The sequence below is a fragment of the Pinus tabuliformis genome, chromosome 1_2, assembly GCF_031772625.1.
Source record: "Pinus tabuliformis cultivar Carrire ecotype Pingquan chromosome 1_2, CPIR1, whole genome shotgun sequence".
NCBI classification, from domain to species: domain Eukaryota; kingdom Viridiplantae; phylum Streptophyta; class Pinopsida; order Pinales; family Pinaceae; genus Pinus; species Pinus tabuliformis.
Window position 1 is genome coordinate 1,025,331,116 of NC_142298.1, and position 15,919 is coordinate 1,025,347,034.

Consider the following 15,919-nt stretch of genomic DNA (forward strand, 5'->3'; position numbering starts at 1 on the left):
ATACAATGTCAAGTATCCAAGAAAGGGGTGAGATGACTCGCCTTGACCGGATTAGGCCAAAGCTCGTCATCAAGTCTAGCAATGTAATAGTATCCCTCACCAACCTTACCATGGATCTTGACGGGCACGGGATTTTTATCTACCAACACTACCTCCCCAACCTTAAACTCCTTCCTAGGTTTTTGCACCCACTTCTTCTTATGCTTGTGTTCTTTGGGGTCAGGTCTTTTTAGGATACAGACCTCTTGGGAAGGAAGGATGGGACTAGGATCCTTGGATTCAGGCAACCTATCAGGATAAGGAAGAAGGCCAAGTTCCTCAACATGAGTTGGAAATTGGAGCTCCCTGTAAAGAATGAATGGGGTCCCATCAGGCTGTGGGATAGTGGCATAAGATAAATCCATTTGAAGTTGACCTCCTATAGTGGCACCCCATTTTCTAGACAACAACATTCCCCACACATCAGGTATATCGATAACCACAACGTCCATAAGCAAGGATATGTCTTCATTCATGGCCAAAGCTACTTTGAGGTCCTTAATAAGGCCCTCAACGAGAATGGATCTAGAATCAAAGCCACATACATTCTTATACTTTTGGGTGATACTTAACTTGAGTTGTTTCATGACCTTTAGTGGCATGATATTGGCAGAAGCCCCTAAATCCAACATACAATTGTGGAGGAGAAGGTTATTTATGGTCAAGGTCAATAAGAATGGTTCATGGCCAGGATTGGTCTTAGTGAAGTGGATGTTTTGCAACATGATAGGTGGGTCCTCTTCCTCAAGCCCTAAAGCTTTCTTTACTTGCCATCTTTGGGATGGGATCTTTACAATCTCCTTTATAGGAACTTGCATACTCATCTTACTCACAGCAACACCCACATCAATATCTAATTCAACTTCTTTACCTTTGGCTTTGTGCTTGGGTTCCCCTTTGGGAGGATCCTTTTTGGTGTTATTCTTCTTAGGGGGGTCCTTAGGAGGGATATCCTTCCCATTTGATGTATTAGAGCTTGAGGAGGATTCTTTGTCATTCTTCCTAGAATATTGCAACCCTTTAAATCTTCCAGTATCCTCATTGTTCAAGATAGGTTCATGTTGTTCTTCCTTAAGTTTCACTTCACTGATTTGAGGATGCATATATGTACCACCTAACATAATGTTGAAAGCTTGGGATTCATTGACCACATTCATTTGCTCACCACCCTCCTCATCTTCACTTTCTTCACTAGCACTATCACTTTGATAATCCTTGGAGGATGAGTCTTCTTGTCCCATGGCATTGGTTGGAGCTAAAGTATTGGGGACATTTAGTGGACCTTGCTTGCCTTCCTCATTATGTTTCTTGACAAAGGGTTTGTTCCTTGAAAGGAAAGTGGATCTTTGCCCCTTTTCAAGAGCGGTAAACTTATTCATATACATCTTGTCCCTAGCATTCATATCCTCAAAGAATTTGTCAATTTTCTTGAGTGCGGTGACTAGGGTTTCCTCAACTTGGTTCGTGGCCTTACTCTTTCTAGCTTCAATCTTAGCCTTGGGAAAATCAAATGTTTCAACATGAGCAGCATTTAGGTTTTGCTCGATTTCAATGGTCATTTCTTTTGCTTCGACAAGAGTATTTGGCTTCTTATCCCTAATTTGATATGTTAGGTGTCCTTGGACTACCTTAATGAATTTGTCTAGGATTTGGGCATCAATAGGTTTGAGGCAATCAGGGATATCCTTAACAATTCTATCAAACACCTGGATAAAATCTCTAACATCTTCATCTCTTTTCTTTTTCAAGTGGTAGAATTTTTCAATGACATAAGTCCCATCAACATCTGTGGCCCATCTTTTCTTGAAAATATCCTCAAATTGATAAAATTCACTAATACTAGTTGGAGGAAGACTAAGGTACCAATCCCTAATGTTCCCTTCGAAGGTCAAAGCAAATAACATCATCACTACATCTTCATCTTCGATCCCTTGAGGGCCCACTTCCCAAAGAAGTTTTCTACATGTGTTTCAGTATTTTGATCAGTACTCCCTCTAAACTTTGGTAGCCATTCATGATGCTTCTCAGGTAATGTGTGAGGAGCATCAAGAATTCCACTAAAATCTAGAGGTTTGAAAGCTACCACATTCCATCTCTTAGGCTTAGGGATTTGGGTTTGATTTTGATTTTGGTTAGTGTTGGTATTCATGTTGTCAAGAAAAAGGTGCCTCTCAACAAGGGGAGAATGCTCTCGTTGAATAGCCCTCTTAGTAGCAGCCCTGGTTGCAGGAACTATGTTTTCTTCATGATCTTCATACCCAAGCAATTTAGGAGTCGCCAAAAGAGGATCTATATTGTTGTTAAAAGAATCACCCCTTCAAATACTTAACCAAGGAAGTAGACCTGCTCCCCCCCCACCCCCGGCAACGGCGCCAAAAATGTTGCAACACAATCTAGCAAGGCCCTAGGAAGGGAACCTAGGGATAAGACAACTACTAGACCAAATGACAACAATGGGGCAAAGACCCACTATCACCTCAATCGATGTCCCCTGCGCTTTACGGAATTTCACCAATGGGAGGATTCCCTGTATGAGGAAAACACTTGTAATGATAATGTCAATGACAAGGTGCAAAGCGATTCCCAAGGCCCATTCAAGGAGAGACTCAATTAGGGCTTGATGCTTAAAAGAAGCTAAAGGTTCTCCAAGAAAGACCTAGGAAGAAAATCTAGACTTAGGGCTTGAGATAGTCAATGAGGATAAGTATGCCTAAGGTCAAGACTTTCAAGATGAGATAGGACTTCTCAAGAAGCTTTGCAAGGTGATTGGATACCTTAAATGGGCTTTCGCTCTCCTTGAGAGACCTAATTTAGGGCTTACGCTAGACCTAGGGTTCTTAGGATATACATGAGAAGAACTTCCTCCAAAGTATTCACTAGGTCAAGGTAAGACAGAGGAAAGGGTCTCTTACGGTTTATTTCACTGAATACTAAGTTCATAAGACCCTTTAAAAAGCCACCTATCCAAGAGATTCAAGCTAGGTTTCCCTTCCAAGGTACACCCAGGGCATCGAAGTTTATGCAGAATCCATCGTGCGAACGCGACCAAATTTTCAGATCCTCTACAGAAAACACAAGGAAGAGTCCTGGCCCTGCCCAAATAGATTCCCAAAATTTCTTCTCTAATGAAATTCACAAGATTCCCTAGCTAGTCGTCTAAAGGAGAGGGGCCAAAAATTTGAAGGAGAGAAAAGAAAGAGAAAGGAGGGGGTGATCACCAATGTTCACAGACCACTGCCTACTTCCCTTGGCTATAAAGACTATGATGATTTAAGATTTTCCAAATTCGTCCTCAAGGAGGCTAAAGATGGCCACCCTAGCAACCAAGCTTTAGCATTTACACACCCAAAATCTATGGACTTTCATGGTTGAAAACAAACTTCAATCCACTAGGAACATTCATCTAATTGTCATACAATGAGTAACATGTGCAATTTACAACCAAACAATCTTTTACAATTATATTCAACAAATTAGGGCACAATAGATTTAGCTAGTTGCAATAATTCCACACATTAGACATTATTCCAAGAAAAATCTTCAATAAAATAGCACTTACAAGATGACAAGAGATATATCCAACCATAGATCAAAGTAGCGCTAAGAAAGATCGAAAATCTAGCTTCCAAAGATATCAAAACGCATCAAGGAGCCTCCATTTCGTCCAAGAAAAGAAGTGCAAAATTCTTTTTACAAGAGAAGTCCAAGTGATGATAATGCTCTCTTACAAAGGGAGTTAGTTCTATATATATGAGATCTTTAAGAGGTCAAATTCTTATCCTAAGCCCCTAACATTATTTTAGTGTGCAAAATAACAAGGCCTTGGTGACAATCCCACCAAGTAGCTTCATAATTATGAATAAATGATCTAAAAGTAGGCTGACAATGATGACATCATGATGAGATGAGGTCGTTGGAAGGCCGAGTTGAGTCCTCAGAGTGCCAAGATGAGGGAGAGGGCTCCATAAATGATGTATAAGGGAATGGCCCATTAATGTCCATGTAAGTCATCATGGTGCTCTAAAGTGGCTTTGGGGCACAAATACTGGTCTCATGGGTCCCCTGGTGAAAGATAAGCCTAGAGACTGCTCCAAATGAGGGAATTGGCAATCGTGCTTGTCGTCCCATGTCTCAAGGATAAGACAAACCCCCTTTGGGCCTCGAATGCGCTACCAAACCATGTGTACACTGCTAAGCCGACGGGGGGCAATGTTGGTCCAAGTGCATCATCTCACAAATAATGTGGGGCAATGAACAAGCTATTCAAGGTGATGAGGGTGCCTATGATATGAGATAATTCTCTATAACACGACGAAGTCGCATGGCTCTCAATGCATCCCCTACAAGTGTTAATGAGCCCCAATTAAGTTTCCCAACACATGATGAAACCACTTGCCAATTACACATAAGATCCATTGTGTTTCCTCACCATTAGGTATAATAATTCATTAGTGCATCTAAGTGAACCAAGTTTCTTTAAAGGGCACAAATGAGACTTCATAATAGGCTTCCCTTCCAAATTTGGGGCTTTGCGCATGTAATAATGTTACCTCCCTAGGTAGGAGTGGCTAATAAACAAACCTATTAGGTGTTCCCAGCCCCTAGAGGGAAAGATATGTCCAAGGCACATCCTTCAAGTGACAATGGTCAGGTGGATGATGATGAGGTGGATTGGGACACAGGGGTTTCAAGGCTAAGTACCATGGGTTCAAGGGTGGCAATGATGAGGGATGTCCACACATTTGGGTGTATACATGTAGGAGGGAGCAATCATGGTACATGAGTTACCTCGACCTTTCTTTTTCCACCCTTCTTCATTTTCCTTTTGCCTTTTCTTGATTTTATTTTTATTATACTGCTTAGGGCTCCAAGGGATGAGAATGTGTTGGGTATCATATAAGCAGTGATTACCCCCTTAAGGTGGGGCAATTCATCGCCTATCAGGGGTTGACACATGCACAGGTTCTTTAATGATGCGGGGGGCACTCAAAGGGGTCCTAGGAACTAGGGCGATGGCCATAATGATAAGGGGTTGAGCTCATGTTTGGCAGCTGGCCTTTGCCCACACGCTAATATAGTGTCACTGCCATCTTTTGCATTTTGTGGTATTATTTCCTTTTGTATGTGGCCATGATATGCTTTTAATCTCTTTTATGTTTAGTTGCATCAACCTCCACAGCAACATTCCAAGCTTGACACAGGCATGTGGATAAAGGGAGGGGGGAGTACCTATATTTGTCTTCAACCAGTAGCCCCTCACAGCCACCAATGTAGTCAATATATTATGCTAGTTGATTTCCGCTCCCTGAGCCAATCACATGTCCCCTCGCCCATTTGTCGAGAGCATATGTTTGAAGGTGGTCCATCCAAATCCTAAAGGTATGTTTTTCATTGCGCAATCGAATGCTTATGCCTGTTTTTCCTTGGGCACTTTAGGTATGGATTATTGGGTGACTTGGAAGGAGGAAGGATTTTGACTGTAGTTTTGTTCCCTCACCTTAAATGGGGGGTTAATCCTCAATCCTAGTCCTATGGGATCTCCCCTATTGGCTTATAGTTTTAGGAAGGGCACTACTTGGGAAACCCTGATTTTGGTAGCGTAGTCCTGTTTTCCATTTCACATTTTTCACCTCCCTTCGCACATTACAAGCCCTAATTTCATCACCTTCCCTCTCTGGGTCCACATGACCACTGGGTCCACAAGGCTCTAGTACACCCCCTCCCCTTGTTAACATGTTTGGATCGGGCTTGAAAATGTTGCCCTAAAGGTTGATGCAGCTAAAAACAAAGAGGTTAAAAGCATATAATGGCCACAAGCAAGAAACAAAAGAAAAGAATATTATAAAATGCAAAAGATGGTTGAAACATTATATTAGCGCGTGGGCAAAAGTCAAACATGAGCTCTACCCCTTCATTATGGCCATCACCTTGGTTCCTGGGGCCCCATGAGTGGCCACTGCATCATTAAGGAACCCATGCATGTCCCAACCCCTGGTGGTCGATGAACTACCACACCTTAAAGGGGGTAATCACTACTTATATCATACACAACATGCTCTCATCCCCTGGAGCCCCAAGCAGTATAATAAAAGAAAATCAATAAAAGGCAAAAGGCAAATGAAGAAGGGTGGAAAAACAAAGGTTGGGGTAACTCATGTACCACGATTGCTCCCTCCTACATTTATACACCCAAGTATGTGGACATCCCTCATCATTACCACCCTTGAACCCATGGCATTTGGCCTTGAGACCCCTTGTGTCCCTATCCACCTCATCATTATTCACATGACCCCTATCACTTGAAGGATGTACCTTGGACCTGTCTTTCCCCTTAGGGGTTGGGAACACCTAATAGGGTTGTTTATTAGCCACTCCTACCTAGGGAGGTAACACTATTACATGCTCAAAGCCCCAAATTTGGAAGGGAAACCCATTATGAAGTCTCATTTGTGCCCTTGATTAACAAGCTTGGTTCACTTAGATGCACTAATGAATTATTGTACCTAAAGGTGAGGAAGCGCATTGGATCTTATATGTAATTGGCAGGTGGTTTCATCATGGGTTGGGCAACTTAACTGGGGCCCAAGCCCACCAAAGGATCATATTGACATTTGTAGGGGATGCGTTGAGAGCCATGGGACTCCATCATGTGTATTAGCATCATTTCATGCCATGGGTATCTTTAGAACCTTTAGCGATTTGTTCATTGCGCCACATTATTTGCGAGATGATGCACTCGGACCAACATGACCCAGCCAGCTTAGCATGAACAGGGAAATTGATCCAAGGTCCAGAGGTTTGTCTCGTCCTTGAGACACGGGAGGGCAAGCACCATCATCAGAGCCCCCATTTGAAGCATTGTACAAGCTTCTCTTTCACTTGGAGACCCATGAGACCAACAGATGTTCCCCAAAGCCACTTAGGGACCCATATGATGACTTGCATGGAATATTAGCGGTCCTCCCCTAATTTATTTTTATTGCAGCCCTCTCTATCATCATGGCACTTAGAGGACTTTGTTGACCACACTTTGTCAACAATCCATGAAGCAGAGTACAAAGCAACGGATAAATTTTTTTGAAGATCAAAGCCATCATTCAACATTAATTATGTTATTGTAAACCCAAGTTCTGCAAAATTATTGTAAATGATTCTAGTATGACTATAAAGCCATGTAATAATAACTAGATAAGCCTATGATTTTTGTCAAAGGATTTCATCCTAGGGAGTTTTTTAACCTCCCTGAATTATGTGTGTTTGTAAACACAAATAATCGACAGAGTTTTTCTCCCAGATATACCCCAAAGCTAGGGTGGAATTCGTTGACAAGGTCTTAGGTGAGTCCTAGTGTTTATCGAGTCTATGTATTTTTCATACTAGATCATATTGTGTCACAAAATTGGGTAGTGTCTTGAGGGTCTATGTCTAAATGTGTATTTCCCCTTCTAAGGGTTGAATTAATTTCTAATATCCTAATGTAAAAAATATTTTAGTGCATGGTTACCCATAGTTAAACACCATGGCTAAAGCATTTGAAGAAAAAAATAATTAATCCCCTCTAGAGTCAATTAACTAATTTTTTGGCAAAATTAAATAAAATCCTAAAAAAGAAAATTAATTAATTTTGAGTCAAAAAATAATTTGAGAGAAATTAAATTCTCTCCAAGTGGAAAATAATCAAAAAATCGTGGGTCAAAAAGAATTAATTTTTGGAGGTCCTCCACCAAGGGAAAAATGGATTTTTTAAGAAAATTTGACCCCTTGGACCTTGGTGGTTAAGTCAAAGTGAATTTTTTGAGGATATTAGTCCAAAATATTATTTTTTGGATTAATAAAAAAAGGGTTTTAAGAGAAATTCGAATTTTTCCTCAAAAATAAAAAATCAATGGTGGAGATCAAGTTATTTTCAAAGGAAGATCAACGAATGAGATTATTTTGACGAGGATCAAGCCAACTAGCCATTATTTCCACTTGGAGGGGTTTTCTTCTCTCATTTTCTATATAAGGAAGCTATCAAGCTCCTCATCTCATCTTTGGATGATGTAATCTGTAACACATGTATTGAGCCTTGCTTTGCTGGAATTGTATTTCTCATAATAGAAAGACTTTGGGGTTTCAATTCATGGTGTTCTTTTATCTGCTAATTTGTCGTATGTGCTAGTCATTTTTCATGCTCTATATTATACGCGTTATATAAATTTTATTTCATTTGTTGTAAGAGGGAACATCTATTGGTACAAATATCTTGCCTTAGTGTTGGGTTTAGATCTACATCTCTCATGATCTAAAAATTCATCTTTTAAGTTTGAATAGGGTCTACAAGTACGCTCGCCCTTGGTCTTCAAGTTCACAAACAGTGGAGGAGAATCGACTGTGTTTGGATTATGAGCTTTCATTTTGCAAGGTACTTTGCAAGAGGGTTTTGGCCGGTGATCCATTTACATACATCATTCATTTTAAAATCTCTCAAAAATTTAATCTCTTTCTCTTGTGCTATAACGAAATTTACATGCTAATAAGGGAAAATTTTATTTTGTAAATATTGTAAATATTTGTAAATAATTTTTTTTCTAACCCTTGTATTTTAAATCTAACCCATTTTTAAATTTTGTATAGCATTTGGGGTTTGGGATTTTAAATTTGAAATTTTTGTATATATTGGGTATTTGGGCTCTCCATTTTTTCATTTTGCAGGTGAGAAATCAAGCTCTTGAAGAAATAAAGGCTAATCTAGGCCCTTGAGGGTAAGATCTAGCCTCCCATCATTTCAGAAACTCAAAGATTAACCAGAAGAGGAAGTCGTCCAGCCCTTTGAAGGAGGGATTCATCATTTTTGGGGCATGTTCCTCTTGATTGCAGGGGTCTAAGTGCATTGGAGGCTAGCCGCAGCCCTAGTTGGGGGGATTTTCCCTAGCGGCAGCCCTTTTGAGGGCTCTTTACCTACCCGCAGACCTCTTGGAGGCTGGCCGCAGGCCCTACGGGCCTCCTCTTGCCCATCTACAGCCATTTGTGGGCTTTTTCCCCAAGTGGCACCCCTCTGGGGCTTAGCCACAGGCCTTAACGGCCTTCCCTTGACTTGTTGCAGGCCTAGACGGCCTCATTTAGGGCAGCCACGACCCTTAGTTAGTCTATCCCTCCTAGCCGCAACCCCTAGAGGGAGTTTACCCCTAGCCGCTGGCCTCTCTGGGCCTTCATCCCTTCATTTCAGTCATTTTTGGGCTATTTTCTGAGTTTGGCACTTAAATTTGACACTAACCTTTGTGGTTGCAGGCATGGGGTAAGTTTGGCAATTGTTTGTAATTGATTTCTATAATTTTGAGCCATAAATCTTGGGTTTCCTTGCTAACTATTTGTTTTACAGACTTACTAGCCTCTTTGGCAAGAGTTTCAAGGCCTAAAGTAGGTCACCAATCCATCAAAGCCCTAACCATAGTCATAAGGGGGCTGATCTATCCTATTTCAAGCTAACAAATTGTGTTGCAGGTGTTTGAAGAAGTTCTAGTCCATTGGAAAGTCAACTAATCATCAAACTAGGCCTCTAGGCCTAAGAATTTGGCTCTTCTACCCTCTTCCTCCTCATTGTTCTTACAATCAGATTTGAAGCATCATACTTACTGTAGCATAAATCTGATCTAAACATCCTAAAGAAGCCCTAAATTACCCTCACATAAGCCTATAATCATTGCACAATTGACCTCAATCGATAAATCAATATTTGTGCTCTTGTGTTATTAATTGCTATAGTGTTTTGGAGGTCTGATATATAACTTTCTGAGTCTGATATACATGCTACAGCAGTAAGGAAATACCTTAAAAAGCGCTTAAAAGTCATAAAGGTGTTTCTGTCTTTCATTTTGTCCTCATTTGCAAATGGGAAGTGGACCGTTCTTATAGCTTTTGGTGGCTTGTGTTGGGCTGATTGATAAACACAAAATATCATTGTTCATCTTGCATCATTTCACCCTCTTGCATTTTTGGCATTTGCATAGTGCATTTCACTTCTAAAAGTCACTGTTAGTAATCTCATCTCAAAGAAGATTCTGCTCTAATTAACTTGACATTGGCATTGTATTGGTTCAAACTTCATTGTGAAAGTGAAGGATATTGATATCACTTGGTTGAATCTTGCTCTTGTAAGTAAAAACACATTGGAATATTCTTTTGTAACCTATTGCTTCTAATTGATAAGTAACATAAGGAATTGGTTGCTAATTGGATAAGAGCATTATCTTGTTTAACAATGTTGTGATCTTATAATAATCTTGTGATATCATCTTCTTTGAGTGATATTGTGATCTCAATTTGATAATCCTATTACTAATTTTGTTTCGTATCAAGTGTAAAGGATTCATTGATTTGCTGCTCCTTGCTTCTCATTGGTTATTTATTTAGAGTACTTGTTATTTTAAGATTGCTAATCAAGTGATTTATTTGGGCACCCTAGTGATCTTGTTTCATTAACACAATGTCTTAAATCGTGATTGTTCCTAATATTGGTCTCTAAGTACTTTGTATTGGACATCATAACCATCTAATCCTAAGCAAGTTAACTTAAAGTACTTAAGAGGTCATTTGATAATCTCATCTAAGGCAATCATTCATAACTTGCACTTCATCCTAGGATTAGTTGTGCATTAATTAATTTACCTCCAAGCATAAGCTTGGTTGCAAGAAGATAGGACCACCTTTCTCACCCAACTTGTGAAGTTTAGACACTCACTTGTGGTTAACACGTTGACCTTGCAGTTGTCAATGACAATGACGGTGAAGGAAATCACTTGTAATGATAATGCCAATGACAAATTATGAAGTGATTCCAAAGGCCCATTCAAAGAGAGGCACGATAATGATTCAATGGTTCAATGAAGCTAAAGGCTCTCTAAGAAAGACCTGTGATGGATATCAAGAGTTAGGGTTCGAGATTTGTGGTGACAATAGGCTCGACTAAGATCAAGGCTCCAAAGGTGAGATAGGACCTCTCAAGAAGTTTTGTAAGATGGTTTGACACCTCAAATAGGCTCCTTGCTTTTCTTGAGAGACCTAGAAAGGGCTTACGCTAGACCTAGGGTTTTAGGGAGAAACGTGGGAATAGGTTCCTCCAAAGTATTCACTAGGTCAAGGTGAGAGAGAGGAAAGGGTTTCTAATGTTTTATTCTATCGAATACTAGGCTCATACCACCCTCAAAGAGGCCACCTATCCAAAGAAAACAAGCTAGGATCCCTTCTAGGGCACACCTAAGGCAAAAAGATTTGCGGAGAATTAACTTTGAGAATTCCACCAAAATTTGTGATCCTCAAGGGGAAACACTAAGGAAGAGTTCTATCCGAGTGGAATCCCAAAATTCCTCTTCCAAAGTTATTTGTGGAATATTCATGCCAAAAAACATATATATTCATGTGCATCCATATGAATCCAAACCATTATAGACAAATATGCAAAATCTCTCATATATATAGCAGGGGTGCATATACCCAAAATAGCACCAAGTGAAATCTATCTAGATGACCTCTGGAGTCCAAAAAAATCATGCTACAACAAATGCCTACATATCATCAAAATCAATGCCTATATTGGGATCCTCATCATCAATATCACTCTCTAAGCATTAATATAAGATAGAAAACGCTTAACATGTCAAATTGAGATTTTATTTGAGTGATGAGTACACTTTTACTAGGTTCATGACAAAGGAGTTCAATAATCAATGCCACCAACATCGAGATACATAAAGGGCTTGATGTTCTTGATTAAACGCTAGTTCCAAACCCTCATACATAACAGAATCCAATGGAAACAGTGCAATCCCCCCGTCCTAAAATCCTGAAAATTTCTAAATCTACTAATTTTGAGTGGGGTCTAAAATTCTACTTTCTCCATGTGAAATCCAATGATCCTCGAATCACTCTCAAACATCCTGAAACAATTAATGGTAATGTTAAAAAATTTAAGTAAAAGAATGACATTTTTTTACTTAACATTACCACAAATTACATAGCAAACATTGAATATTAGGCTGTCCCGCTCATAATTTTTTTTATTTTTTGATCCAAGGGTCCTCAGTCTCACATTGTAGGGAACTGGTTCCGTACCAAACTGGTCAATTCAGAGAAAAAGGCCAATTCTGTATCAAACCAATAGGTTCCGTACCAAACTGGTCGATTCAGAGAAAAAGGCCATTTCTGTACCAAACCAACCAGTTCTGTATAGAAACCGCCCAGTTTGGTATCAAACCAGCCTTTTCTGGTTCCATACCACTGGCCAAACAGGCTCTACCAAAAATAACTAAAAAGATGTCCATCATAAGCATTATAGAGTCTCTCTGTCACTGCCAGTGTTATCAGAACCAGACCACAACCAATTGAGGCCAGTCTGGCCATTTTTAGACCTTAAGTCAAGCGTTGGCACAGAAACAGAAAAAGCCAGTTCGAGTGCAGATATAGAGACTCTATAATGCTTATGATGGACATCTTTTTAGTTTTTTCGTAAATCCTCTAGGGCCTTAAAATAGGCATAAATTATTTTTGTCGCATAAAAGAATCAAAATGCTCTAATAATGAGTAGATGGACTCTTTCTTTGGATTGTTAAATCAGATTTTTATACCATATATATGTTCAGTAGCGCTCTCAATATGTAATTGCATTTTCCACTTGAAATACATAATTACAATTTTTTTTCTGGAAACAAAAGCCCATATGTGCAAAAAAAGGGACCTAAAGTGTGTTTAAGTCAAACTCAAATTCATATCCTCCTCCCAAAACAAACTTCAGAAATCAGCAGTTCCTCAGGTCCCATTCAAATGGGTGAAAGTAATTTGATCTGTCAACAAACATTATAGGGGAGGAAACCTTGATAGAAGAAAATCCTCTAACAAATATTGCGTTATTCATATCTCAGATGCTCATCTACAAATGAGCAAATCTTTGAATATATAGGAGTGGGGTTTAGATTAACTACCCTCAAACCCATAAAGCATGGGACCACGTGCATGACTACCCACCAAAGTTGGCTGCAATAACCGAGGGTCAATAATCGAAGACTTCAATGACCAAAAATCAAGCATCGAGTTATTGCCAAGTTTTGTTGAGATTTTCCAAGGTAAGCATCAAGTTATTACGAGTTTTGTTGAATTATACTGAGATCTGTCAAGTTGTGGCGAGTTTTCCTGGATGATGTCAATTTGGCAAAGTTTTGATTGTTTAAAAAGTCATAAACTCCTAGAGTATCAGTAACAAATAAAAACAACTCCTACGACTTTTCAAGTTTTGACATGTTGTCAAGTTGACTCTACAACTTGGGTTTGTCGAATCGTTGTCAAGTTTGAGTCATGTGAATTTAGTTGAGATGCCATTGAAGTTTAATGTACAATAGACAACTATAATAACAGAACTACAGGGACCTCTATTCCCAAAAGGTTATTGAGGTCAAGCTCTTCTTTTCTTTCTTCCAACATTACTTGATCATTCTATTTCATGCATAACTCTTGTTTCAGTTATTTTAGCTTATTTTATGCTTTCAGAGTAGCCTTCGGCACTCCTGCAAATGCTTTGCTGACTGTAACTTCTTTCAGCCCCATTGACCTACCTTGTTAGTCATTCATTGGACATCAATTCATCTTATCTTGGCAATTCGCAACTGTGGTACAGTATCCTGAACTGTATGCGAGAAAGACATAGCACCAAGCGATTTTGGAATTATGAATAGCTGGGGGCAGATGCCAACCACTTCAATTAGGTCACAACAATTCTTCACATCAAACACTGGAACAACTTTAAAGAGACAATGAAAAACAGATCCAACTCTTCGTCTAAACGGAGTTTAGCTTATTCTTGCACACGCTACATCACCTTCAGTTTCACTCCTAAGTTGAATGGTCGTTCCTCTTCACGTTGACCCTTTCAGGATCTCAATCAATCACTACATCTATCAATCAATCAATATACATATCTGTATATATTTATCAATGTATCTTTTTCAATACAACCCGGAGACTTTATCTGCTTAGATCCAGTAGGGTCTTTGATGCAGAATCAGTAAACCATCTTAGATCTAATTTGTTCTTTTCCAAAATCTTCAGAATAAAAGGCGCCAAAGAAATCTTAACTTTACAAGGCAGTAGACCCCGAAGAGCGCGTTTACCCAATTATACCTAATTAATTGCATATAAAACGAAATAAATAACTAAGCAAATAACCAGTGCAATTCGCAACCACTTGGACCAGAACCATTCATAAGAACATGAACTGAAATGCCGAAATGAATTTCAAGCTTAAAATCATTGGGAAAAGGCATATGAAGCGCAGAGTTAAGAACCAATCTGTGGATTTATGTGGATTCAATGATATAAAAAATATAAATGCATTTTTAAATAGATACACCAAAAATGCAGTTCATGCCCTGAAATATTAGCAGTCCCAGTTCACCTTGTAACAAGCATACCTGAGCAATGAAATATGTGCATAGGCAACTAATGAGTGCAACGCACAACTATTTAGACCAGACCCATTCATACGAACATGAACATACGAAAAATGCATTTCAAGGATAAAAACATGGGGAAGAGGCATAAGAAGCACAAAGTTAAGTAAATACTAAAAATCTCTACATTCATGTGGATTCAATGATATATGATATCAATGCATGCTTTTAAAGATAAGCAATGACTGCAGTTCATGCTCTGAAATATTGGGACTCTGCTCCAGTTCAGCTTGTAATAAACATCCATGAACTACCCATGTTGGGCATGATAATTTATCACATTTATATGGATTTTCACAGGAAGGCTTTACCTGGAACGTGCTGCTAGAGGTGGAAAATCAAACAGTGGCGGTACCAAAACCACAGGCGGAGGTGGCTCTGCCTTTGTGATCCAATCTCCCAATATTGAGGTCCAGTTTCCCATTCTTGCTTCGAAATGCTTTTGCTCTGCTTCCAAACTATGATGAATAAATTTGCCTCATAGAATGCAATGAACGGATTGTTCTGTCTATTCTCACTGTATGTGCACTCCAGAAATCTTCTTCTACTCTCCTGTAATGTAAATTTATATAGCTTATGCCTATATGTTTGCAATGTAAATTTAAATCGCTTGTGCCTATGTCTGTCGTCCTCTTTTGTCTTTTAATGGAATAAATCCGTAAAGCCACATGGCAGGTCAGTCTAAAATATGGTCGTTTGATACATGGAGTCGTATTGTTTCATCGTTACTTACGTTTTCTGTTTTTTTTTTCCCGGTAATGCTTTATTTTGGGCAATATTTTTTGGGCAGCACTTGTAAAATAGGTTTGTTTGATTATATATTAGCTTTTTCTTCTTTTCTTTTTTTCCGGTAATGCTTTATTGTGGGCGTAGTTCGATTATATATTAGTTTGTATTTGACAAATTATTATTAGTTTGTTTGATTATATATTAGTTTGTGTTGGATTAAAATTTTGAAAAGAGAATTTTTTTTATTTTTTTTTATTATTTAAATTGATTTATAGGTAAAGTGATGGGTTGAAGTTTTATCATGGGTTGTCTAGTTTTATTAGTTATTAATTTTTTGTTTTTACTTTTATTATTTTTATTTAGCTTTTTGATTTTGTATTTTTTTTTCGTTAATTATAGTTTTTTTTTTCCATATTTTTAATTTAAAATGATTTTTTTAGAGAAAAATCTAATTTTTATTAAATCAATAAAAAGTTATAGCAGTACATGCCATAAGCATTTCCGAGCTTGTGAGTCCACAAAGTGTAAAAACACAGAAAATCTAAGTAAAAACATTTACTCAAATCAAACCAATAAACGGAACTAGGCCTCCCCATAAACATAAACTGGAGAAAACTTCCGACAAAAAAATAATTGTTTATATGTAAACTCTAGCAAGTATGTCCTAAAAAAAT

General features: G+C 38.7%; 1 protein-coding gene across 1 annotated transcript in view; it reads right to left on the bottom strand.

Annotated features, from left to right (window-relative positions):
• LOC149209613 (beta-galactosidase) overlaps positions 1-15,162 on the bottom strand; it is a 357,426-nt gene extending 342,264 nt beyond the window's left edge. Inside the window, exon 1 of the mRNA XM_089396421.1 lies at positions 14,828-15,162. Coding sequence (XP_089252547.1) covers positions 14,828-14,940 — 113 coding nt within the window. The 5' untranslated portion in view covers positions 14,941-15,162. The remainder of the gene's footprint in view (positions 1-14,827) is intronic.
• Between the last annotated feature and the right edge of the window lie 757 nt (positions 15,163-15,919).